Raw genomic sequence first — 26,645 nt, 5'->3', positions numbered from 1 at the left:
AATATACTATACATGAGAAATCTTGCAGCTAAGCTGGAGGTCTAAATGTAAATGTTTTATGTGTAATTGTTGCCCCCTGCTGATGAAACTCTGCATTGCACTCTTTGTTTGCGCCGCCTTCGCCTTCTTGTCCAACTCCTCTCAGCACTTCCTGGTTTTCTCAGGTGGATGTTAGAGCGGCTGCCAAACAAGTGTAAAGTTGCCTAGGCACAGGGAAAGGATGTACCTAGCGGCGAGGATACCACAACCTGACTAAACGTTTTTTATCGTGTGAACCCAGTCTTACAGAATGGTAAAGCAACGCGGCGTTTTTTACTGCAACCGAGCAGCAGCGGGAGGATCGTCACCCGGGACGCTGCTGTGAAACGGCGCGTTAGCTGCCGCTGCTAGCAGACTAGCAGACGGCGACCTTCTACTGCTAGCATCTACTTGACGTTGACCAGCTCGGTTCAAGTTTGACTCCAGACCTGAATCAGAAGAGTCCTGGGGAACTGAAGGAGGCAACATGGAGAACAAAGAGAAAGTGCAGATGAGGAATAACCCTCGCAGGTAAAGCCAATAATAACGGCGTAAACACATGGCGTATTTATGATTTTTGTCTTTCTAAGCGTTAGCCTGGTGTTATGCTTAAGTTCAGAGCTGGGTCAGATATCAGTTGCCAAAAACCCACCCACAGACACTTTGTGAGTAAGTTGTATTTCATAACGTAAAATGATCAATTTCAACTCCTTTAGAACTTGGTATAATGTCGAAAAAAGATATTTTTTGTATATTTTAGTTCAAATTATCTGGTGCATTTATAATTGCTCAGTTGTCTTTTATACCAACATTCATTGATTTAATGCGCTATTCCTTTGGTCTGTTTCTTACCAGCCTGGCCATGAGCTGCTGTTGATTTTTTTTAAATTTCATTTTAGACTATTCGCTGATTAGTAAAAATAGACTGATAAATTTAAACGAGCCAAGAATTACAATTGTGTTCTTTTGTCGCATGAAGAAGAGTTGCAAAATTTGTCATTTTCTCATTTTAAACGGGAATACTGTCACGGTCCTCTGCTTGAACTGGCTTAGGAACCTTGTTATGATCTTGATCTTAAATCTCAGGGCTTGCTGCTATCAGAAGCCCTTTAATCCAGTTTAATCACCTAACTCTATTTGGATCTTTTCCTAGCTACCTTAATCGGCACTGGTTTAAGAGAATTCATTTATTTGTTCTGTAATTTGAAACTTGAGGTGAGAAATTTAATTTATGTCAGGCATATGAGAACATATACCGTAACTGGTTTTGTGGCAGAAAATGGGGCCAGTACGTGCTGTTTATTTATATAGTGGGTTAAAGTTGGTCATCTCTGCTGGTTTTGAGTCCCTATTGGGACTTTTTTTTGTTACACTTTTTAAATGCTGCTTTTTGTATCAACTATTATGTCACTCTTGCTTCTAACTTCCAGAGTTTTACAAACCATAACATTAAACAATTTCACAAACTTTAAGAGGTTGACAAATTCTGTGCTTAAGAGCCAGTCTTGTTTTAGATAAGTCCTTGGTCCAACAAACTTGAATCAAGAGGTGTAATCATCTCCTCAGCATAGATGCGCATTCTGACCACCCATTTATTTGACTCAGGTGTGTTAAAGCACAGAAACGTCTCAAACATGAGGAACATCAACACTGAAGGAATGGAACATCTCATTCTGACTCTAGATTTACTGAACTCTAGTTAAAAGTAACTTACATTAATCTGTCCATGCATTAATCAGAGTTACATGAGGCTTCTGTCATTATTCCATATTTTAAATGTTTAGAAATAAAATGTTGACTACCATCAGAATAATTATTTTATCACTTCAGATATTATGTACTGCTATAATGCATGATCAGGTAACTTTTTTTTTCTTTTTTACTGTATAATTTTTAATTGCTTTGGATTGGGACTCAGAGGTTATCTGGAATCTTGCTTGTGCTCCAACTGGATTATGTCTGCTAGCAGCATTGGGGCTTTGCCACTGCTTCCTCTTAGACTCAACTGTTTTAGCTCCTACAACTGAACTTTTGTTAGGCATATTAGTTCAGGTATCCGAATAAGACATATTTACATATTTTGTAAATATGTTGCCATGCAACTTCATTTTGGAAATCCAATTTTTAAAAATGTTGACCTGTTTAAATGTGCACAACTTACAAAAATGTAGTTTGTTTCAGTGCATGTACAGTAGATCTTTGTTTTTCATTGTTTTCAGTGATGTCACAATGAAAAAGAGATGGTATTTGCTGCTGCAGCTTCCTTCACATCTGACAAGTGACAGACTAGCTGTGCTCAGATTATTGCTCTCAAGACTGAAGTATATGAAGCTGCTAACAATCCAGCTGAAATGTTCCAAAGCTACGTTTATGAGTTGATGAACAACTTTCATGCACGCAAATAGTTGTAGTCACATTTATTAACCAAACTGAGCCACCCTTAGCTAGTTATTACTCTGTTATTTGTAATCGGCCTGGTTGATGTTTCCTCTTTTCACCAGCTGACCCTGGCAGGCCTATACTGCTGTTAGCCAAATACTATTTCTGTTAATATAAATGTTGTGCAACCAACTTATTAGCATGATCAGAAGATTAACAACTGAGTCTGTGTGTGAATGTAGCTGTTATCCTGTATTGTTTGGTGCCTGTGTGTACATGTGGGTTGGTTTTGGTTCTGGTGGCATGCCTGGTGCCTTTGCCACTGTTACATTGTCACATGAGTTTAATAGTGACTAACTGACAGATACCAATAAAAACACAACTCTGGCTCCCATTTTTGAGCCTCTTAGGAATGCAAATGTCTCTCATTGAGTGGCTCAGATTTGCAGAAAAGTGTCTTTGTAGTTTTAAGCAGAAGAAGTCAGCCTCCTTTGCTTGATCTCCCTTAACCTTTATTTATAAAAGCATTCAGTATTATTAGAAGTTAACAGAACCAAACACAAAACACTTATAGGTTCAAAGTATTCCACCCTATGGTTAGGAATAATGTTAAGCTAATGTTATTACTTAAAAATTATCTCGATACAAACAGCAGTGCAGTAGACAGACAGGGTTTATGCAGTTTCTTTTTCTTTTTTTTATGTTACTCAGCAGTGTTTAAACCAAGGTGGTGACCTTTGACAAAACTGTGTGGAATTGAAGTGTTCCTTTCTTTGACCAACACATAATTTTTGTTGATGCATTAATTTGTTTAGAATAGGAACCAGTTTTTAGCTTAGTTTGCGGAGTGTGTTTGGCAGTAGGAACTGAGGAGTTCCTATTCTGCTCACTTATCAGGATGATGCTGGTAAAAACCTGCAGCTCTCTGGTTATCATGTCCTCTCTGTCATCAGCTGTTTCCTCATCCAGTCAATTCAAGAGTGGCGTTGGAATTAACACGTTTGACATGTATTAGCTTGAAGTTTGTGAAGTTATTCAGCAATTATGAGTCTCTTTGACAAGAGTAAAGAACTAGAACTGAGACTGATCAGCTTTTTTTAAAAAATAAATAAATAATTGTAAAGCTACATAGCAATTGCAGTCTACAATTTGCACAAAATGTTTGACAAGACAATAATTAAAAAAAGACTTGCTTAAAGTGTTTGATTTATTATATTCCTGATGTAATAGTCCAGGATTCGCACCAGTACATATGAATTTAATGAAAGTAATATTGATTGTTGGACTAAAAGGCATTATGCCTGATTGACATTATGGGATGTCATTTTTCACAATGTTAATAATTAAGTTTGCCAGGGTTCTAATTTTCTGAATTTTATACATGTTAAAATGTCCAGGGGAGCCACAGGGTTCAGTGGTAGAGCAGATGCTCCATATTCAGAAGCTACAGTCTTCTGGATTCTTCCTCAGTTCAGTTCCAGGCCCCTGGCCATCTGCTGCATCTCTTCCCTTTCTCTCTCTGCTCTGGAATAACAGCCACTAGAGAAACAAAACCTTTAAAAATATCACATATCCAGAAGTCCCATACTAGGTGTCAAGCTTCATCTTAAATGCTCAAGTTAGTTTGTGTTTCCATCCATATTTTGTTCTGGATTAATTCATTTGCTCTGTGATTTGTAGTTCATGAAGCGTTATTACGCTGCGATAAAACTACAAGGTCCAGAATGCAGGACACCATGAACCAAATTGGGAGGATTTTATTGCCAGATATTTAGCCTTTCTCAAAAGGCACAAATTAATGTTTATTGAATCCAACAGAAATCCAGCTTAAAAATGGTTGTCAAACCTTTTTTCTGATTGTTTTTTTATTTGAGAGAACATGAACAAGGTGTAGCTGAAGCTACATGGCCCATTTAGTGTTACAGCTTTGTTTTTAGGAGGAAAATGGACATGACTAACGGGTGAGGGGGGATGTTTCAAATTTAGAAAAATAACCATTTAGTGTCCCCTCTCTTTTCAGTGGGAGTTCACTGGGTTCGCTTGAAAAGCAGATTATGATTTTCTTGTGGGCTCCTGTTTCTCTGTTGCATTTGGCTTAGAGTTCATACAGCAGCTTAACCTCAGCCTGGGACGGGTTTCATAAAGTATGAATTATGGTGCAGAGGTTTTGTAGAACAACCAAATACGTACTGAGCAATGATCTCTCTTTAATAAGAGAGTTGTGTAGCTTATGATATTTTCAAAAAAGGACTATTTTGTAACAAGTATAAAAAATTGCAATTCTTCAAAAACATACATTAATGTTTTGGTCTCACACTCTTGGTTTAGAGTCTCCAAGAACAGTGAAGAAAACTAGCAGTGGCTGATTAATCCCCAACACAACAGACTGCTGAGGCTGGTCAGATACGTTGAGTTAAGCAGGTGGTCTAATCCGCCCACATCAACATCACAGGAGCCCCGACTTAGCATCTTGGCACTGATTTTAATTTGATACTTCCTCCTGCCTCTCTGCTTTATCTGAAAATCGACTCGTCATGGTCTGTCTTGGAAGTGTTCAGATCTATTTTAGTCTCTAAGCTGAGGATATTTTTATCTCGGATAAAGAGTTTTCAGATATCTGCCAGAAGGACAACTGAACCTTTATTTAAATTACTTTGATTGCGCTTATAATGATTTTTTTTGAGTGTTTGATTATTTTCTTGGAGATATGAAACACCAAATTAGTTTTATTTTCTGCAGCTCTTCTCTGAAGGTCTTTAGTTTGAAAATGTGTGATTCCTGAGGCAGATTCTTGACCATAGATTCAGAAGCATTTCTGTTTTTGTTGGGTAGCAACTAAAAAAAACAAAAACAAATTTTTAAAATAATTATTTAGAGATATTTGTGGCAACTTGGATATCTGATTCTTTAAAACTATTTTTATCTTATATTTTATGACTAAGAGGAACAATTTACAAATATTTTATTGCCTTGCTGAAAGCATTCTCCAGTTGCTCCCCTGCTTTGATTGTTTGACTCTTAATTTGCCAGCAGCAAACCATTATCTATCTCCCTCTTGTCCTTACAGACAGCTGAAGAAGTTGAGTGAGGACAGTCTTACCAAGCAGCCGGAGGAAGTCTTTGATGTCCTAGAGAAGCTGGGTGAAGGGTGAGTCACATAGTAAGATGATAACTGATTACACAGGCCTGATAAATGATACCGTCTTGATGTCTAAATCTGCCTGCATTTAAAGGGGATCTGAGGTCTGCTGGCAATCTGCTTTGGTTTCCTATTTTCTTTTATACTTTCTCTGTTAGTCACGCCATCGCGCTCAAGGTCTGTCAGTGTTTCTGCCTCATTTATTTCTCCCTCCTCATTCGCCAGAAAGCTCCTCCCTTCTGTTGTGCCTGTCAGTCTAAACAGCGCCTCTTCATATCCTGTTTCTCAACGCTCTTCCTGTTTTCAGCTGATTGACGCCGTGTATGCATGTGTCACAACTGATGCCAGTCGTGTCATCAGGGAGGGGCAGAACTGAATGAATTTCCATGGAATCCAGTTTTTATTTAGTGTTCTGTTTCCTCATCTTTATAAATCAATCATTAATAGCACCTTTGTTGATGTGACTTAGGTTCATCTGTGGTGTATTTATGCTTTTGGTTTTGAAATATTTTCCATCAGTTAAGAAGGTGACAAAAAAAGACAATGAAAACACTCGTGTTTGAAGCGATGTGGACAATAATGCAGTTCAGCCGGATCTTCGAAAGTGACAGATGGTGACAACTGATAGTTGTTAGTTCCTCCTACCTAAAAGCCAAAGCACAGCAAATATTTAGCAGCAGAACACATTAAGAAACACAAAAATGTCTGTACTGACTGATGTCTTTAACTGCTCTAACTGTCATGACAACTTTTTCTGAGCCAAATTCTGAGGTTTTCATATATAAAAAATAGAGGAATTAATCAAATTGTATCATCTGATGTTGTAGGATGCTTTGAAAGTGTTGTTTACTGACTGATAATGTGGGTTTACTTGTCCAGCTAGTTATTTAAAGGTCTTTACAGATAAGATCAACAAAGAAAATGTCCTGAATGAACTCTGTCTGCAGGTCATATGGTTGTGTATTTAAGGCCAACCACAAAGAAACAGGAGAGATTGTAGCCATCAAACAAGTTCCTGTAGAGTCTGATCTTCAGGAGATCCTCAAAGAAATCACCATCATGCAGCAATGCAACAGGTATGCATATAATGGATTGTGTGTTTCACTGAATTAGTAACAGCATCACCTCTGTGACATAGAGCTACCTAATGAGATGATAGTCCATATGGATAGACAAAAGTCTGACAGCCACATTTCTGTGTTCAGTCCCCATGTGGTGCGATACTACGGCAGCTACTTCAAAAACCGTGACCTGTGGATCGTCATGGAATATTGTGGTGGTGGATCAGTGTCTGACATCATCCGAATACGTAACAAGACGGTAATGTAACACTCAAGCGTTCACCCCTACACACACAAACACACACACCTGCAGATGCCTGGGTTTTGTTTGTGCAACAAAAAGTGGGCACTAGTCTGCATCAAGTATCGGAGAGCAAAGAATGAATGTTTCATTCTATTAAGATTTTAATGACTTAATTTAGAAAGATTTTATCTCCTCAGAAGTCCATTTTAATATTTAAAGGGACAGTATTGTTTATTTTCCAGGTACATAATCAGTTATGAAAATGTTGTATATACTGCATAATTTGAGGTAGTTAAAGCAAAATTTATGTCACTTAAGGAGTTTTGGGTGTAACAGATAAAATGATTTTAATCGTAAATGAAAAATAATTTTTATATATTTATTATAGAGTTTTGGCTTAGATATTGCCCTGTCTGTTTTTCTTTTCAGCAATTTGAGTCTGCATATTCCAGTTAACAATTCATCAATTACTAAATTAGTTGACAATAATTGATTCATTACAATTAATCTACTTGTTTCAGGCCTACTTGTAATCGCTCTTTGTGTTTGTTTATGCTTTACAGTTAACAGAAGATGAGAATGCCACTGTTCTCCATTCAACTTTGAAGGGTCTGGAGTATCTTCATTTCATGAGGAAAATCCACAGAGACATCAAAGCAGGCAACATCCTGCTGAACACAGAAGGTCAAGCCAAACTGGCTGACTTTGGAGTTGCTGGACAGCTAACAGTAAGCAGAGACCCAAAGTCATAATCAAATTAGTCATATATTTAACATTAGTTGAAAAAATATATAAAAAAATATATTATATAATAGCTTAAAACTATTTAGATTATGCAGAGTTGGTAATTAGACACAATGTATTTGGACATCATAGGTGATTATAATTATTGCTGTGATGTCACTGAACTTATTTAAACAGTGTATTTTAATTTTACCGTAAATCTTTTCTATCTTGTTTTTGTCCTCTGTAGGACACCATGGCAAAGAGAAATACAGTCATCGGCACGCCGTTCTGGATGGCTCCAGAGGTCATACAGGAGATTGGCTACAACTGTGTGGCTGACATCTGGTCATTGGGAATTACAGCCATAGAGATGGCTGAGGGCAAACCGCCCTATGCTGATATTCACCCAATGAGGGTGAGAGTCTGTTGGTTTTCTAAATGTTAAGGAAGAAAAAGTTTAAACCTACAGTAATAATTGGAACACAGGCATTTTTTAAATATTTGTTTTGCATTTGAACTTAGTATGAGGCTTTGAATAGATTTCTTAATACTTAATAGTCTTTCTTCTTTCAGGCCATCTTCATGATTCCCACCAACCCTCCCCCAACATTTCGAAATCCAGATCAGTGGTCACCAGATTTTCTAGACTTTATCAAAAAGTGTTTGATAAAAAACCCTGAAAACCGGGCAACAGCAACACAGCTGTTACAGGTAAAGTGATCTACTAATGCAACATTCTAGGACCGGGTGACGTTATCTAAAGTTGTTGCATTGCTCATTAGCAGTAAAAATGCGTATTTTTCCTAATTCTGATAGTTTTCTTTTTGTTAAGTCATCTTGAAGTGGCTTGGTGAAATATGTTCAACCACTTTACATAGAGTTGTCCATATAATTTTATATTTAACTTTTTGGAAATATTTTGTTGCGTGTAATCATGAATGTTTTTGTTAAACATCTTTAAGATTAAAAAACGATGTCTTTTGGCTTTCTACAATGACAATAAACTCTTTTTATTCTTCAGGAAAACAAAGATTGGATGAATTTCAGATTTAATGTATGTTTTCGTCTTTGTTCCCCACAGCATCCTTTTATCAAATCAGCCAAGCCCAATTCCGTCTTAAGGGCCTTGATACAAGATGCCATGGAGATCAAACTAAAGAGGCAAGAGGAGGCGGAACAGGCGGAACAAGATGCTGAAGATGATAACAATTCGGTAGAAGCTCTGGAGGAACTTGACTCCTACTGTTTTTGCTTGTTCGTTCTTTTCAATGCAGTAAAATGAACGTAGTTCCTGTTTATTTTAGGATGAGGATGAGGTTGACCAGGGGACGATGGTTCGGGCCGGAACAGGTGATTCAGGGACCATCCGAGCAGCTGGTTCTTTAGCAGGTTCGCTTAGCGGTACGATGATCGAACACGAGGACACAGGAACCATGCAGTCACAGCTTGGCACCATGGTCATCAACTCTGATGATGAGGAAGAGGCCGGTACCATGAAAAGTAAGTTTCTCTAAGCAAGTTGTACTAACATGCATAAAATTGTTTTATTTTGTTTCGTGGTTGATTTAAAAAAAAAAAATAAGTTAACAGTTTTTGGAAATAATTTAAATTATACCTTAAATTCATCAGTTAATCTAATCAAGAAACAAGGCAAAAGAATAAAAATATTTAAAAATTTTCCTTACATCAGCACATATTCACTTTCATAGATATTCTCTATGGTTCTCATACATAATTTGAGTCCCTTTGCAGTAGAACTAAGGTAATTTATCCACCAGGGGGCGTAAAGTACCCGTGAACATAGTCCCAGTTGCTACTCTTCTTACAGGCAATTGGTCTATTATAGACATTTGCCACAAGACAATCTAATCACTTCTAAAAATGTTTCTGTTATGTTTTATTCACAAGGAAATGGTTTCCAGAATGATGATGATCCTGAAGGTTACTGTACCCTATACTAGAGTTTAGTGCTTTATAATTGTTGGTTTTTTAAGCGCTTTTTTTATTTTACTAACTACAAACACATGTTTTCTCAGGAACCTGAACCTTCATTTTTTGTTAACATCTTACAGTTGGAAAATCATCCTGCAAGCTGTGAATTATTACTATTCTAGTCAGACTTGAACAAAGTTATTTAAACACAAGAATATGCTATTCCAGCCATTAAATTATCAATTTTCTTTTTATCCTAACATGTTCCGCCTGGATTACCGTATATTTGTGCAGCATCAATTTAGAGTCTGCGGTGTGGGAGTGAGAAGCATTAGATCTCTTGGGTACTTTTGGCAAGGAGGCTTTATAAGAGTTGCATTCTGTTTGTGTGTGCTGGGAGTCTGTGGGTGGACTTTTCATTTGTTTTTATAGGCATAAAATTAACCCCAATGAAAGCATTGCACATGTGAATGTGTGCAGTTTGACTAAGCATGACTGGAGCAATGCATGCTGTTGTCTTAAAAACTCGGGTGTAAAGAAAAAAAAAATACAAGTTATTGTAGAACTTAATGCTGTAATACAACAACCTCCTACACTATGTCCAATGATACTTTTTTATAATTCAGAGAAGCTTTGTAACACTTACTATTATAAACAGAAATGTGTTTCTTTTAGGTGAGCTGCAGAACGCCCAGAAATGTTCAGAGGTGTGATGAGTCAATAACAGACAAACCTACCTCTCTAAAAATATGAATAAAGTCAGCTTTGACATCAGGACACATAATATAGTCATGTTAATGTGATTTTTGTTTTAAACGTTTTTTTACAAGAATCTCTATCAGAGTTCCTATGCAGTCTTAAAGGTATTACATTGGCTGCAGCCTTACACTTAGTGAAACAGACACTACCTGTGAATAACTGATGTGTGTGAAGTGGTTGTGAAAACATTGGTTTATAATTCATCAGTATTCCTGCTGCACCATGAAGACAGAATGGAAAGTGTGGTGGTAGCATCATTATCTGGGGCTTCTTCTCAGCTGATGTCCCTGAAAGGCTTGCAAAGATGATCACAGAAAAATATTACCAAATTCTGGAGGCTAATCAGTCTGATGTACATTTCATGCTTTGTCCCCAAGTAACCTGTTAGACAGAGCTTAAGCTGTTTTGTGAAGGAATGGAGAAAAAAAATGCAGTGTTCACATGTGCAAAGTTGTTTGAGACATATTTACACTAAGTGCTTTAGCACAAACCAGAAAATGGTGAATATACTTGCTGTCATTTAGTTATTTTTATATTCTTAATTAATGGATATTACTTTGTCAAAGTCTGTTTTATTTTGCTTTTTTTCCCCCAAAAAACAAGTTATTACATCAATATAATTTATTATCCAAGTGGTGGAGAGTTTTTAGAGGCATATAATACACACTACTGATGCAAGACATTTTAGAAACAATCATTTATGAGACCAAAATGTCAATCCATTGAACACACGCCCATGTTTAAGGATTACCTCATCGAAGTTTCATGAACAATGACAAATCTTGAAGTCACACAAGCTCTACACACACAACCACACGAACACTAGCTTCTCCAATCTGATTTCTTACCATTGCGTTAGTATGGATCCCTTCTACTTGCACTTTAAACTGCATTAACACAGGAACATTTAGGAAATCATAATTACATCACAAGGCTACATGCTGCTGTTGTGTCTTTTACTGTGTACATCTCTCTTTTTTTGCATCTGCAATCAAGGATTTTTCTTTAATTTTTGGTGTTAATGTTGTGTGTGCGTTTGTCTCTGCCTGTTCACCAAACTAATGACTCTGATTTGATGGTGCAGGGCCCCGGAGGATTTAGAGGATTGGATCAGAGATCGATTTTCCTCTAATAGTACTAAAAAATAAAAAGCCTTTTTATTTACACTGATTAGCTACTAACCCTCAGACTGATTCATAAAAAGTGTTTTACCTCGTCATCCTCTAGGCTTACTGCATACCAGATTACTTCAAAATTAATTCCTAAAATCTGACATTCTTTTTTTCAAACTCAATAATTTTACGTTTTCATTAAGAAGAAGAATAGCCAAGCAAACCCCAGAGGGGCTATTTTAGATGCTATATGCTTTATAGTTTCAATTTAAATCTGTTTAAATGCAGAATAATTTAGTTCAATAAATTTTTTGTTCAGTTTAGAGAAATTACAATTTAATCTAGTTATGTAAATATACTGTATTAAATTTGACTCTAATCTGTCACAAATAATTGGATCAGTCTCCTGATTGTTTTCATTTGCATCGGTCTCTTGTAGAGAACTAAATGGAGACTGATGATCCGCTGTGGCAGCCCTTTAGTGGAAAAGCTGAAAGAGATCAATCTGTTGAAGACATGTAAATTCACTATCTTTCTTGTTTTATGTCAAGTTAAATGGCAATTGTTTAGCGCAAGGCTAAATTGTATCATAAAGCAGAAAAGGGATCTGTGATTTGTATTTTCATTTCAAATCTAAATTACAAGCCAGTGTGATCAACAAAAATAATTTTGTCTCAGTCAGCTTTCTAAGTATAGTCTTAATTTTAAGTGGAAAAAATAAAATGTATTTTCAAGTTCAGTTGTAGCTGTACTACTTTCGTGGCATTAGCATTGCTAGAACTTTTTTTTCATAATGAAGATGGGCTCAAGCAAACAGTCATTCCTGTATTTATATTCTTGTGTTATACAAAGAATGTTGTAATACAGAGAATTTTTTCCCCCAATTAGAGACCGAAAAGTTTAAAGCAAGGCATTGTAGAACTTTGGGTTTAAAGGAATCAATTTCTTCCTTACAACAGAGCTCCCCTAAAATGTCTCTTTGCTTCCAAAATTTTATTCTGGTCTCAGACTTTTGTGGTTTTTATTAGGAAAAGTATATTTCTTACAGATGCAATGTCAGGTCTAAATACCTATTAAACAAACACAGGATCAAAGCTATTTAACACACAGAAACATTACCCATACTTAAATTAGGAGTAAAAGAGAAAAAACATATAAGTAAAATTATCTAAATGTAACTACAAGGCTACATGATACAACGAATATTTGATAATACTAATAATACAATTTACCCAACATGCACCAATATGAAAATTTGGGTTAATATCAATATCCAACATTGTTATGGCCAAACACAAATATTTACCAGTATTACTCATATGCTGTATGTCTATATTCTCCCACCCTCTAAACACCATTGTGAAAAAATAAATAAATAAAACCACAATCATGCACTGCGTTACTATCACATGCCCGAATTAATACCACACGACCAATCCCCTCCCCCCCAGGACGCGTACATAAACAACAAAATGGACATAAATATCGGTTAACAATTTTACTTACTGTTCCAATATCAGTATGCTGTTAAGTGACGAACATTGACCAATACTGATGTTATTGCTGATGTGTTGTACATCCAAAATATTTCATCTTCATATTGAAATTTGGGTAGACGTTATTTTTAGAATTATTCTTGGTTCATTCTGGCCTCATACAACAAATGCTTCATAGCCTTTGCCCAATGTAACATGTGCATTACATCAACATTTTGGAGACAGTTACATTTTCCAGGGCACTAAAAAATTTTCATAGAACAATTTTTTAAAAGAAATGTATGGTAAGTTATTGTCATATATTTAACATTACTATGGTTTTCTTACTGTAAAATTCTTAAATGTGTATAAAAAGGTTGGAATGGACGATAGTTTATTACGGCTTAACTTGTTTAAACTGCAAAACTTAAATTTTTGAAATGTTTCATTAAATGCTTTGCAGTAATTACAGTAGATGATGATGAACTTATTTTATAACGGCAAGAAAGATGGAGGAGTTAAGGGAGGGGGGCAGAGGGGTGATTCACGTTGACATACTGTAACTATTGCGTCAGAAAAAGGCTCAACAGATGAGCAGAAAGAGGGAAAAGCTCTTTTGCTGTTTAGGCACGGCATTGGGCCAGTCTTTGAAAAACGTTTTGTTGTACGTGATTGCTGTAAGCCACTTTGATTTTACAACATTTTCTCAACAGAGTCCTTAAGTCATTTTGATGTTTTTGCTGGAGGAATCTTCTCCTTATGTCGCCACTGTTCCAGGGTTTCCCTCACAGTAACAGTAATAAGAGCAAAACTTCTCTGTAAAACTTTTAAAAGGAAAGGATGCATTTAATACTGCTCACTAATTTGCTTCCCTCCACATTTGGTTGGCACGGAGATGCAACAAAGCACAGCAGGTCACACTTTATAGGGCTATGAAGCTGCGGCTGAAAATATTTTGGACAGTCAGATAATTGCTGAAGTTACCAAACAGCAGCAGATGGTGAACTAAAGTTAAAAAGATATTAGATCATGATTTCTTATAGGGCTGACCTTCAGTTATCTGATTATTTTAGGTGGGCGGGTGACATCTCCATATTGGGAAACTATGGAAAGCTTCCTTAACTTAGGACTTTTTTAAGCTCAGTGTCTGAGAATAAGTGAGAGAAGCTCTTGTCGGACAGCACAAGACCTCAGATGTTTTTGTTTTATATATACTGCATATGTATATATATTCTCATGAAAACAGGCTTTGGGTATATTTGGCAATAATATTGACTCTGGTCTGCTATTTATTGAGCTGCTGTTATTAGTTCCTCACAGAACTGAGGATTTACAATTTCATAAAGCAGAAAAAGTTTAAAGAAATTTAAAATTATGTCAATTTAAATTCACTGTTGGTAGTCTCTTCTAGAATATTAAGAGTTCCTCACCAATGGCTTTACAAATTAATTATTTACAGATGCATAAAATGTTGCAATACCTGTTTCAGCAAGTTGCAAAAAGTACACATAACCCCTTACAAGTTAATCTCCTTTTTTTGTTTTGTTCATGTGGTATCTAGGGTCTAAGAAGATGCATTTGTTTTTGTTCCAAAATAAAGTTTTAATTTTGTCTTGAATGTTTCATAAATGTTTGTAGTGTGGTTTTGCACATCTGAGTTTAGATTAAAATAATTTTACAACCTGAGACCAAATCACTCACACATCAATAGACTAACATTAATCATATACTGTATATGGTCATTTTATTTCAGCTGTGCATGGTTACTCTTTGATAGCTCTATCACTTTGAAAATAATTGTTCAGGTTCAAATGGTGATCATCACATCTATATTTTAAGGATTGCTTTTAGCGTAATGCAAGAATCTTTGCAACATTGTTTTCTGATCACACATATTCTGCGGCACATCTTAAAAGCACCAGGTTCCTTAGTAGTATTTGTACTGTGAATATTTATTTAATACATTTAAATTAGACTTGACTGCCACTGTGTGATAAAGGACTGGCATTTCCCATGATGATAAAGTCCAACCTGGAGTAAACAAGAGATTCTTCAGAATTTATTTTAGATTCAGTCAGCAGAAAGCCCCGATATATTATTATTAAAGTCTTGTAATTAAAAGCTAAGCATCATTGTGGGCCATGAGCTAATTGAGTGTTGAATCATTAAAATGACTGAAGAAAGAGTATGGCTTTCAAAGTATTAATTTTCCATTTCTTTAATTGCATTATTGATCACAAATCTGGTTAAATGCACCTATGTGCAATTGTGAATTTTATGTTTTCCTGTTCTTTCCGGTGGGATAATGCTATGTTGAAAGGTTCATCATAAAATATGCTTTTGTGAAATTAAATATTTCATTAAGTGAAAAGGATTTCCGATGAAAACTCTAAATTAGTAGCAGAAACATGAACGGTTTTCACAATATTCATACTGTGGCTGTCGTTTCTTTCTGATGTTTGCAGGCCGTGGGAGTTTTCCCTCGATAACACCACAGCTTATTAAAGCCATGAGTCCAACACTGAACTACACTCACTGATTTATTCCACTGGTGCACTCACACGAGTAAAATTTGTGACACACAGTTAGTGCAGCTGTTTCAACTCCCATACAACCAAAGAAACTAATATAGATGCATCCGTGTTGGTAATTTTTTTATACAATGCACGATTACATAGGATTCCTCCCATTTTTGACCCATTTACACACTTTTTTACAAGTTCAACTCAAATTGTATTGACATTTACACTTACTCAGACTTATTTTTCTCCCTACATTAGTGTAATTTTTTGCCTCCATCTTTAGTTAATTTCTTTGAAAAAATGTGTTGCTTTAAAATGCACACATCACCACAACATGCACAACATATTAACATTGGTACCAGTCGATGTTGGCCACTAATTAACATATCAGTATTGATATCAAACAATGTTCTGTCTTCTTTTTTGTGTGTTTTTGTTCACAACTGTTCAGTTGCTATGTGTGTGTTGCAAAAAGGATGTCATTAATAATGATAAAATGCTATAACTGGCCGGCTTTTCTATCCTGCAGTCCAATAATGGACATACTATGCACACTTTGTTGTATTATTTATTAGTTTTATCTGGTTTACACTCTCAGAATGTTTCTTTTTTTTATTGAAGCAGTGATCAAATCTGTTTTGTTGTTTGTTCAACATAATTGTTGTTTTTAAGACTTAAAGGTTAGGTTTTTCCCCACATTATCACATTTGTCGTGTTGCTTTATGGTTCAGTTTATCGCTGCTTTAATAATTTAGCATTTAATTGATCCCTGTGAAGGTAAATTGTTGTAAGTAGGAACAGTAATGCTGGCTTGGTGAGCAGTATCCTGCAGTAGTTCCCTTAATCAAGGGATTAGGGGAATTGCATACAAGAGTTATGCATGCAGTTAAAAGTATCAAAACTCTGAGCATTGTGCTAGCCTCATTTGTATGCTGATTCTAGCTCTAGGATGTAACTGTGTAGTGTTTTATTTTATGTTGATTACTATTTTTTCTATATCCATGAATAAGCGTGTTTTTCAACATGATTGGAGGGGGAAAACTTTGTGAAAAGTATTAATTTAATCAAGTTTAATAATACTAGCTGATGTGGAATAATCATTCTACATTAAAAACAATACAATGTAGGAAATTACTTAAATGGATGCTATGTACTGTGATTAAAAATATATATATATAAACCTATAGTCAAATAAGTTGTTTTATAACAGAAATTCTGCTGTAATTATTAAGATTTAAAGATGATTATTGGAACGGAATGAGAATAAAAAACTTCTCATTCTGTTTATGAGACAATACAGGAAAGTATTGTCTTGTTTTGCTGCATCCAGATATCCCAAATTCACCTACTGTTAAATCCACCCTCACTTTAACTTCACAACAATGTGATTTTCTTTTTTTTTTTGCTTTGTTACGCAACAATAACCACATCATATGATTGAATTAGCATCTGGTGCTTTAAGTTTGAATCAAATCCAACCAATTCTGTTGCCTATTGTAACTTTTTTTCCCCCAGATTTTCATTATGCTAATGATGTAAAGCAGAAAGCATGTGATATGTTGAGCTTTGCTACACAGTCAAATAAATGTTGACTTGGTTGTGTGCCATACAGGGAGAGACGAGACGATGCAGCCAGCCAAACCTTCCTTTCTGGAGTACTTTGAGCAGAAAGAGAAGGAGGTAAACAATCACAATGATGGAGGACGCCGTGGAGAAAACAATGCAGACAACCGCAAACTCCCTGGTGAAGGAGATCTTGAAATGGTAAGTATGAAACTGACTCTTCAAACTGCTGAGAGAGAGAAGGGGGGAAAACATGGTGTTTATTGTAACTTTACCAAGCACTCGGTGTCCTGTGAGGCAGAAGTGTTCTCAAGCTGATGGGTATCTGGTTGTGCTTTTATGACGCTGTAACTCACTCTGGGAGGAATTCAAAAAGTGCAATCTTCTCTATTTTTGGAAGTTTTCTGCTTCCACAATTTGCTTTGTGCCTGCTCTGAATTCACAAAGCATATTGCACCAAATGCACGTAGGAGCAAAGATACCCATCAAAATGAAGGGAATTATTTTTGCATCTCAAGAAATTTGCTCAAGTTGTAATTGTCAAAAATACCAATAAATGTGCACAGGCATTCCTTTACAATACCTCATTTAAATGTGGGCAAGTTTTATTTGCAGAGAAACATTTTTGCTTGGTGAAGCTCTTTTATAAGCAGATCTACATTTCTGCCCAGTTTCAGAAATAAACACATGCTATCTCACATTTATCACTCACCAATATGTTTGCAAATATGCCCAACAGTAATGGGAAACTTTTAAGTTACATCTGTGGTTCAGAATAGTGTGAAACTGAACCTGAGGTCCAACACCCGCTGTATGTGCCGCATATCCTGTCAGTCAGTATTTCTTTTGCTTTTGATTCTAGAACATCTGCTTCAGTGCTCGTTAACTCGTTCTGCCTTTGGATGGCCTCTCACTGGGTCCAATTAACGAAAGCAATATGTTGGAGTTGATCTGATTAAGACTGGAAATAAATTTACTGCAATACAAACAGTAGTTTAATAGAATGAAAATCTTTGTCTTGTCTTAGAGAAATGTTCACATTTTAATTACAGTATCACATGCGGTTGGGGTTTTCTCTGGCACCAGACAAAACAAGAAGCTTTAGGCTTATTTAAAAAATAGAAAAATGTTGGAAATGAGCTTTTAGTTTGATTGTAAAGCTCCATGCTTAGAGATTCAGTACAGCATTAGATGGCAGGATGTAAAGCTGCCGTGACTCATTACCCTTTTCTGCAAAATGTAAATATTATAAGTTGAATAATCTATTTGCTACACATGTAAGGAATATAATGTGAATATTGTTTATTTTATTGTATTTTGTATTTTATAAACAACTTACTGTCCCAGGCAAAAAAAATATGTAGTTGGCAAAAAAAGTTCGGAAAAAATCAGAGGACCTAAAATGTTTCTATATAGTTTTGCAAACATTGCTGACAGCTTCTTAATTTTTCTCAGATGTGTGGTCCATGCTAGTTCACAATCTCCACTTCCTATGTATCACAGCCAGGCTTAATGTCAACATTTGGCAAAATTACGCTTTGCGGATACTAGTTGATTCGCTCCAAATCAGTATGGAAATACATCTAATTCATATTTTTTATTTTCTTTTTTTTCTTTTATTTTGGAACATTTTAAAAGTTAATTCAAAATTCCTGGACATTTGGATGGAAACATAAGTAATGTATTTCAGCGTTATGAATACCTCTTCAGAAGTTACATTACTGTGAAAATACAGGTGGTGTTTGTCTTGCTCAGAGACATTTACACAGAGCAAGCAGCTGCTACTTGAATTAAATATTAAATACTTGACCTTTAAATATAGGATGGTTTCTCTAACAGGACTGCCATTTCACCTTTACATGTTCATCAAATGCTGTTTCTCACTCTTCCTCTGCGCAGCTTTAATGAAACTATTAGTAAATATTTGTGTTTGAATCAGTTTTGTTTAAATTTCTTTGTAAACAAAAACAGGGTTACAGCAGCACAATGTTAATAAAAGTGGAATTAAACATAGAAAACATACAGGGATATTGTTTTTACAATATATAATTGTAGTTGTTTAATGATTACAAAAAATTATAGTTTTTATTCACTGTTCAAGGCCATATAAGTCTGTGTCTAAAAACAGAACAGCTATATTTGTGCGCTGGTATAAACATGCATGTGTGGCTTCATAATTTTTTGATGAGCTGCCGGTTTGTGTGTTACATGTACCTCTGGAGGTTTAGGTCTCTGCTGCTTGAAGGTTTTCTGTTTTTGTTTCCGTTGCTGTCAGTGATGGGTAACTTGACCCAGATTTTATTTTGTTTTTCCCCATAGATTCTCTTAAATAGATGCACTGTATCACCTACTGTCAGATTTACTGTTGTTTGCACATAACACACTCTTAGTGACAGGATATTCTTACTCTCTGACAGATGGTAACAGAAACCCTGTAAATTCAAGACACTAACAGGTACCATAGAATTGCACAAAAATCTGTGAGGGACGACGGAGTCCCTGCTCGAAATTCCGTGAAAGAGGTGTTCGGAGCCTCGTGCTGGAAGCCCGTTGAAAGACTGTTTACATCGTTTTAAACTGCGTGATTGCGAGCGTGAGTGGGAATAAAAATACCAATAGGTATTTCGTTCCATATAACACAGTAGGAGTGTAACCGGTAAACCTTTTATGGATGCAAAAGCAAGAACCCCCCACTTGATGACTTTGTGTTTCTGTGTTTGATATGATGTAAAGCACTTTGAAATGGGGGTTATGACATTTTCTTATATAATCAAAGTTTTATTTCATCCTCATTTTAAATTTGAAACGCGAATAATTGCAGTTAAGTCGTCTTATCACCTCATAATCACTGACCAGCTGCTTCTCTCTATTCCAACCAGTTGTTTGAGGTGGAAACGTGATCGTTCCTTTTCCATGATGTAGAGCAAACTCCATGTCCACGGTCACTCCACCTCTACAACGGTTTTAAATCTTGGTTAAAAACTCATTTCTTCTCTTTAGGAGAACTTTGGCTTGATTTTATGTGACTTTTGTTTACTGTGGATTTTAACTTATTGCTTTTCCAATTTTTGTATCATGTCCTATACCTGTCATTAAAATTCTTAATCTTGTAAGTATTCTCAACACGTTGGTGTTGATAATGTCTTTTTTTTAATGTATTTAACAGAACATGTAAGGAACAGGTTTTTAAGTACAAAAACAAATTAGAGACCACAATAATCTTTACTACAGTGTTTTATGATATTTTTTGTTAAAAGTAGTTATTTTAGTCAACATCTTATGAAAATGGATGAAAATGATTAAATGTGATCACTTTTACAGCACCACAACTGCCGGTGTGTTAGAAGATCAAAAAGGCTTTACTAGTTAACATAAATCCTACTGGGTGAGACGTATTGTTCCATTAGACTTGCAAATGAAGGGATTAAAAAAACATCCCATAATACATTAACACAGTTTGACGGCTTCCAGTTGGCCTCGTTTTATTTCAGATTTGTCAACTTGTTTTTGTTATTTGCAGGCTTTTTTTTTTACGTAGTTACCTTATTGGTTGAAAACGGCATCATTTATTTACAGGCATATTTTTAAACATTTTAAAACTGAGTTTAGAGGTTTCTGGTTGAAAGGACTTGCTTTATGTTAATTTGACTAATCACAATATTTTTTGTAATAAAATGTGTAATAATAGTAAATAGGACTTTCAGTTTACATAATATCTAAGTCTTTCTTTATTTAGGGTTCTGTTTAGGTTTTTGATTTAGCAGCTTTAGTGATGAGACAATGCAGCACAGAATATTTGTTTTGAACATTATAACCTAAATATTTCATTAGAAGCAGATGTAGAAGAACCAGTGTCTCACTCTGTTCTGTCCTCTTTACGTCTATTTTTATTCTTCAACTTTCATGCCCCTCAATCCTCCTCTCCCCTCGCTGCTTTTTATTATTGCTCTAAAGTCCGATCAACCCTTAAGACTAAGGCTCAGTGAAACCAGAGCTGTTTGTAATTATTCTGACAGAAAAGTAAATATGAGGATCAAAGCTAAGACTTGTCAAGATTATTTATTTAAGCAATCGAGATTGCTTGTACATGCAGATTTTTCATTTTGGATATTATGCAAAATGAATATCCAATTTGCATAATATTGCAATTACCCAATCGATTTGGTAATTGATGAATCATTTAAGAGCAAATAAAATATATATTTTCAAATGTTTGTAATGCTGTGTTGGAAAATAGACTCAGACTATGTGCTAAAAATTCATCAATCAGTTAAACAATCCATGAAGTGTCTTTTTGAAGGGCATGTGTGCTGGGAAGAGCACAGCAATCATCTACACCGTAATAGGAATGATTTTAGTTTTAAGAAAAGTGAAAGTTTCTCAGGCAATCATAAGCAAAATATTTGAGAATATGAGTTTAAAGTGCCTGAAACAGTAGCATTAACTAATACATAAAAATCAATCATTGTTACATTTACACTTATTCTGACTTTGAAACAGTTCTGTTCTATTTAAACTAATTAAAAATTATTAAAGCTGACTCTAGGAATATTTTATGAACACATCTATAATAGCATAGCATGCATTGATTCAGTTAAGACTTAAGCATTTCTACTTTTTGATGATCAGTTCAAAGTAATTTGTCAGACGAGGTTTTGTGTCTGCCTGACTTTAATCCAATATTTTAAATCTTAATTACAATGCATGATGCATGGCCAAGTCACTGCGCTCCAATTCAGATTAGAAAAGCACATTTATGTTATAACCGTTAACAATCCATGGCAGCTTGACACTATGCTGTTCTATTACTTTAAACTTTAAACTCTCACTTCAAACTGGATTAAAAACATGACATACCCAAACTGTGTATAAATCAAAAGATAAAGAACCCTGAATGTTTTCAAGGTGAAAACACAAATGAATCGCTCGCTAGGTGACAATTCATTGAGTGTACCAACACTCTGCTTCATTTTATCTGTATATAATTGCAGGGTTGCTCTAATAATCCTTCTGGGTTGCTCTTGGAAAATCTCATGCAGATACCGACCCTTCAGTGACAGCTAAATCTCAAACCCTAGTGTCGCCCGGTTGCAGGACCTTCCAGTGTTTCTTCGTTGGACTCTGTGTAGTGGACTAGGACATCAGTGTAATTTTAGCTCTATTGATCGTAGGTAATAAATAGCTTGAGAGCGATGTGCTGCTGGTAAAAGCTAAGAGGGGAAACCTCCTGGGGAAAGCTAAAGAAGGCACCGTTCCCAGTCACAGACCTGCAACAGCAAGAGATGCCGAATTCATGGCAATAAATGCCATTTCTAAAACGGGTACACTCAGACACCGTGGAGTTAAGGGACTTAATGTTCCAACTAAATGTGAGTTGAGGAACGCTCAATCATATTAAGATTTTTTTTATTCATTGCTCTTTTGCCTTTAGAAAGAAAGATGGGAGATATTCTGTAAATCAAACTGTTTTTTTTTTTTATAAGTGACCAGTCTAGAACAGTTCAATCCAGGTTGACCTTTGTAAGTACTGCAGTGTTGATGAACCTCATTTATGGTGTCTTTAATGCAAAATTTATCAGTGAAATAACAGATCACAAACTGTGTTTTTATTAACTCTCTGCTTAGTGTAGAGAAATCCAACCTGGGTTTGGCCGATATGAGTATTTTAGATTATAAAGCATGTTATAAAATTCCATGTTCAATGGCAATTTGACCAAAGATCAGCCTGGATATATGATGCAGAGTTCCTCTACATATATTGTAAATATTGTAACAAGATTATCAGTAACAGTGAACACCTTATATTGTAGAGACTAATCTTAGAAAAAACTGATTATTTTACCAAGAAGTCTTCACACTAGTTGGTGCTTCTAAACTATGAATTAGATAGAAGCATATTAGATTTTGTTTACAAGTGTTCTCTTTTAAGTAAAACAAAAACATTTATTATGACCATTTACAACATACCACCAGAAAATTTATTTGTGTTGGGAAGCATTTGTTTTGGATAGTTGCTGCCCGCGGACGATGACATAATCACTGAGTTGACGAAGTTTGGTCTTTCTGTGTGCAGGTCGGTACGTGGTCAGTGGAGGAGCTGCGGGTGAGGCTCGCCTCCCTGGATCCTCAGATGGAGCAGGAGATAGAGGAGATCCGCCAGCGTTACCAGGCCAAGCGGCAGCCCATCCTCGACGCCATCGCGGCCAAAAAGCGACTTCACCAGAACTTCTGAGAAGGATCTGCAGAGCTCGTCACAGGACGAACACAACAGGATGGTTTCTTTTTTTTTAATTGCTGTTTTAACAGATGTCTCCTCCTGATGGCTGGACATGCTTTAATGCAGCTGGATGTGACATCTGGGAGGCTGTGGATCAGGTGGATCTGGAACTTGAACTCAAACAAACCTCCAGCAACAAAATGTTGGTTTGATTTGAGAGAATCTGCACTCTTACTGCTCATTTAGTTAAAAAAAAAAGACAGTTGAAGAAAGTGAGTTTTATTTCAACACCTGATCTGGAGGTTTTATTCATCTTATTTTAAGCTTGCACGCTTTTGTCTAAAGTGACACTGACTTTTCTCAGACCATCCCTTTAAGTTGTTTTTTTTTTTGTTGTTGTCAGTGGGTACTTGTAATGAGGGTTTGCTCTCAGCGCTGGAAAAACATTGTTGCTGCTAAATGTTTTAGTGTTTCTACCCTCAGAGTGTGAAAACCAAGAAACGGATCAAATAACTTCATTTCAGCAAGAAAAAAAAAACTAGGGAGCAGAACAGAGTTTTAAATTTTCACCCAGCATACGACTGGCCTCCCTTTGGATGCAGCTTGACCAATTTACATCTTAAAGATTAATTTGGATTCAAACCAGTTTGAGGCCTTCCCAACCAGCTGTAGCTAAATTAATGCTGAGAATTAAAACTTACAGACCAAGCTTATTTTTTATTCCTCAACGTAGTTTACTTGGTCACATAGTTAATGAAACCTCAGTTTCTTTAATTCGGTTCGTTTGTAATTTTTACCCTCAACTTTGAATGTAAAACTGGGTTTTTGTATAATACATAGGAAAACCTGAAACCCTTTCATTGTGTGCCTCATTACATGACTGTTTTTTCCACTAATCTGTTGCTTTAAAGAGACAAAATGCAAAAACATTAGACAGGAGGCAGTGAGATTTTAAGGAATTTATTTTGCTGTTTTTCACAATATGATTCATGCCTGAATAATGTTGGCTATGTTGCCTTCTCCTAAAAGTTTTTTTTTTTTTTACTGTGCAGATTTATTATTTTTAACTTATAGGATTATGGCACAAATATCTTTAGCTTTATGTTTTGCCCGGAATTAAAGCTGCACAATTTTACGAAAACATGCGACTGCTACGACGATGTCTGTTAGTATTAGCCCACTTTTTCCTTCTTTTCTATCACAGCAATGTCGGCATCCCTCTATGATTTTCCTCACTTCAAATTTATGTTCTGGATTTTCAACTTTGTATCTGAACCGTTTGTGTTTGTCTGCTGTTGCCTTAGTAGACATTCCTTTAAAGAGTGATCTGAGGATCAATTAAGACAAGACAAACACTCATAAAAGTTATGAGTATTTAAAAGCACAGAGATGGGGAATTTTCCAATGTTTACACTGCCTTTGAGCAATTTTAACTCAACAATTCTAGTTTAAATTAAATCATCGTACAGTAATGTCCTTCAAAGATTTACTTACACCTATTTCATTGTGGTGGTTGAAATTATTTTCACATTATTTTGCATCACATTGAAATGTTAAATAGGCAGAAATTAAAACAGTTTCATTTGTTTTTCCCTCTTTGGTCTTCATTAGTGGCTCTTAGGATTATAAACGTCATTAAGTGATGAGTCACAAAACTTTATGATTGTGTTTGCGGAAAAACTTTTTAAAGGGAGTTTAATGTAATAATTTTGCCTTTTTTTAACCACCAGTGCCCTTTTAATGTTTTTCTTTTTTTTTTTTGCTGTGGTGTTTATAATTCCAAACTAACCTTTAAAACAACCCCAACTAGACAAGTATATAGACCAGATTTAACACAGCTTCTTTTTTTTTCTTCAACTTAACTTTTAAGCAGCTGCCAAAGGGCCTCAGTCCAGATCTGATCCAGCTTTACTTGTAACATTCCTAAGATTTGCCAGCATGTCGTACATATCTGCTTCTCATCCAGCACAGAAGAGAAATAACTAAGTAAAGGGACCGAGTATATTTTTGTTACGTAGGTTTAGAGTCGACACAGTCATAAAGGAAGAGAACCTTTAGGAACTGTGTCAGAGTAAAACAAGCTTCTCAGGTCGTGCAACTCCTCAGGGGTGAAAAAATAATGACGATGAGAAACTACTGTAGTTGTTCAGAAATGCTCCGCATGACGTCCGTAGGTACTGTAAGAAAAACATGTGGCCGTGTGCGGTGGTTGTGTTTTAGACTGCAGAGGAGCTCGGGTGTTTGATGATGGAGGGAATCCCTTCAACTATATGCTGTAATTAACTGAGCTTGTTCTGTGGATGCCATGGTTTTCTGTGATAAGACTCATTTTCTGTTTTTGTTACAAGCTAAAGGGATTCTTACGTTAGCCAGTGGTATTACTCTGAATGCACTGTTTTTTTTTTTTTCTTTTTGTGACCAGTCCTCACCTTTTTGTTAACAACAGCACAGAAAAAGGGCAACTCCTGAATATTAATGTAGCCTTAATATTATTGACTTAGTTGGAGAATGAGTTCTGCTGAGCGAAGTCAAAATCACTGGAGAACAGACAGAAGGCAAAGGTTGCTATAAAACTTGTTGCAATGTTGCAAGTTTTTTTTTTTTGTCTTGTTTGAAAAGCAACAATTTAACTTTCACAACAGCAAGGAGGTCGGCTTTACCTCAGCAGGAAGCTGCAGCTCCACAACCTTAAAGAAAACTTTCTCCAAAAGTTTTCAGTAGCAGTAAACTTTTGATCTGTGGAAAGAGAAAATGAATTTTATTAAAGCAGCTTATGGGTCATTTAATTTGTTATTTAAATTATTTACGTGTACAATTGGAATTAATTACTGTAATTTACAATGTGATCCTGCTGATGTTATGTTGCCACTATTCTGCTGGAATTGTTTCTTTTTCAGTTGTGTATGTCTTTTCATGAAAATGCAGTGTTTTTAGAAACAGTTTAAACCTCATAACTAAACATCGGGAAAAAAAGGCTAAATTGTGAATAGATGTAGGATTTATTAGAAAGTATGTGGCTCAGTCAGTGGCTCAGTCAATTAAAATCTGACAGATTTTTAGTATAAATAAATCAGGAGTTTAGAAGTTATTTCCTTTTCTGCCTCTAAGTACAAAACAGCTTGTCTGCATGTGAGTTTACTCGTTACTCTGAGGTGTATCTGCCTTAAAGTACAGCATGCAGTACAGGTCAAGCATATATTTCTATCCGTGGTATTTGGTTTGTGTATTTTGTTTGCTTCTTCAATAAAAAAACAAACTAAACATGATTGTGTTTTTCTTGCTGCCCCTAAACAGAAACGTTATGAAATAATTACCTTGTAAAATTACCTGTGGTTGAATTTTAGAAGTGTGAGTTAACATTGAATACTTTGTATATTTTACCCAGAAATTTATTTAAGATTAACATAAATGTATTAACATATTCTCTTCAAAGATAGATGTTTATAAATTATATTAACCTGAACCTTTACCGTTTTTGTTTTTGTTTGTTTGGATTTC

General features: G+C 35.6%; 1 protein-coding gene across 1 annotated transcript; it reads left to right on the top strand.

Moving 5' to 3' along the window:
- Positions 1-129: 129 nt before the first annotated feature.
- On the top strand, positions 130-26,408 carry LOC114135604 (serine/threonine-protein kinase 4-like). Its single transcript, XM_028003026.1, has 11 exons — positions 130-549; positions 5,465-5,545; positions 6,484-6,612; positions 6,742-6,856; positions 7,405-7,569; positions 7,815-7,982; positions 8,141-8,278; positions 8,649-8,780; positions 8,872-9,067; positions 16,980-17,131; positions 23,004-26,408. Exons 1-11 carry the CDS (start codon positions 506-508, stop codon positions 23,160-23,162), a joined length of 1,479 nt encoding a protein of 492 aa, XP_027858827.1. The 5' UTR covers positions 130-505; the 3' UTR covers positions 23,163-26,408.
- Positions 26,409-26,645: the final 237 nt, after the last annotated feature.

This window comes from Xiphophorus couchianus, chromosome 20 (assembly GCF_001444195.1).
Source record: "Xiphophorus couchianus chromosome 20, X_couchianus-1.0, whole genome shotgun sequence".
Taxonomy (NCBI): domain Eukaryota; kingdom Metazoa; phylum Chordata; class Actinopteri; order Cyprinodontiformes; family Poeciliidae; genus Xiphophorus; species Xiphophorus couchianus.
Note: the sequence above shows the minus strand (reverse complement) of the source record. Positions and strands in the feature narration are given on the sequence as shown.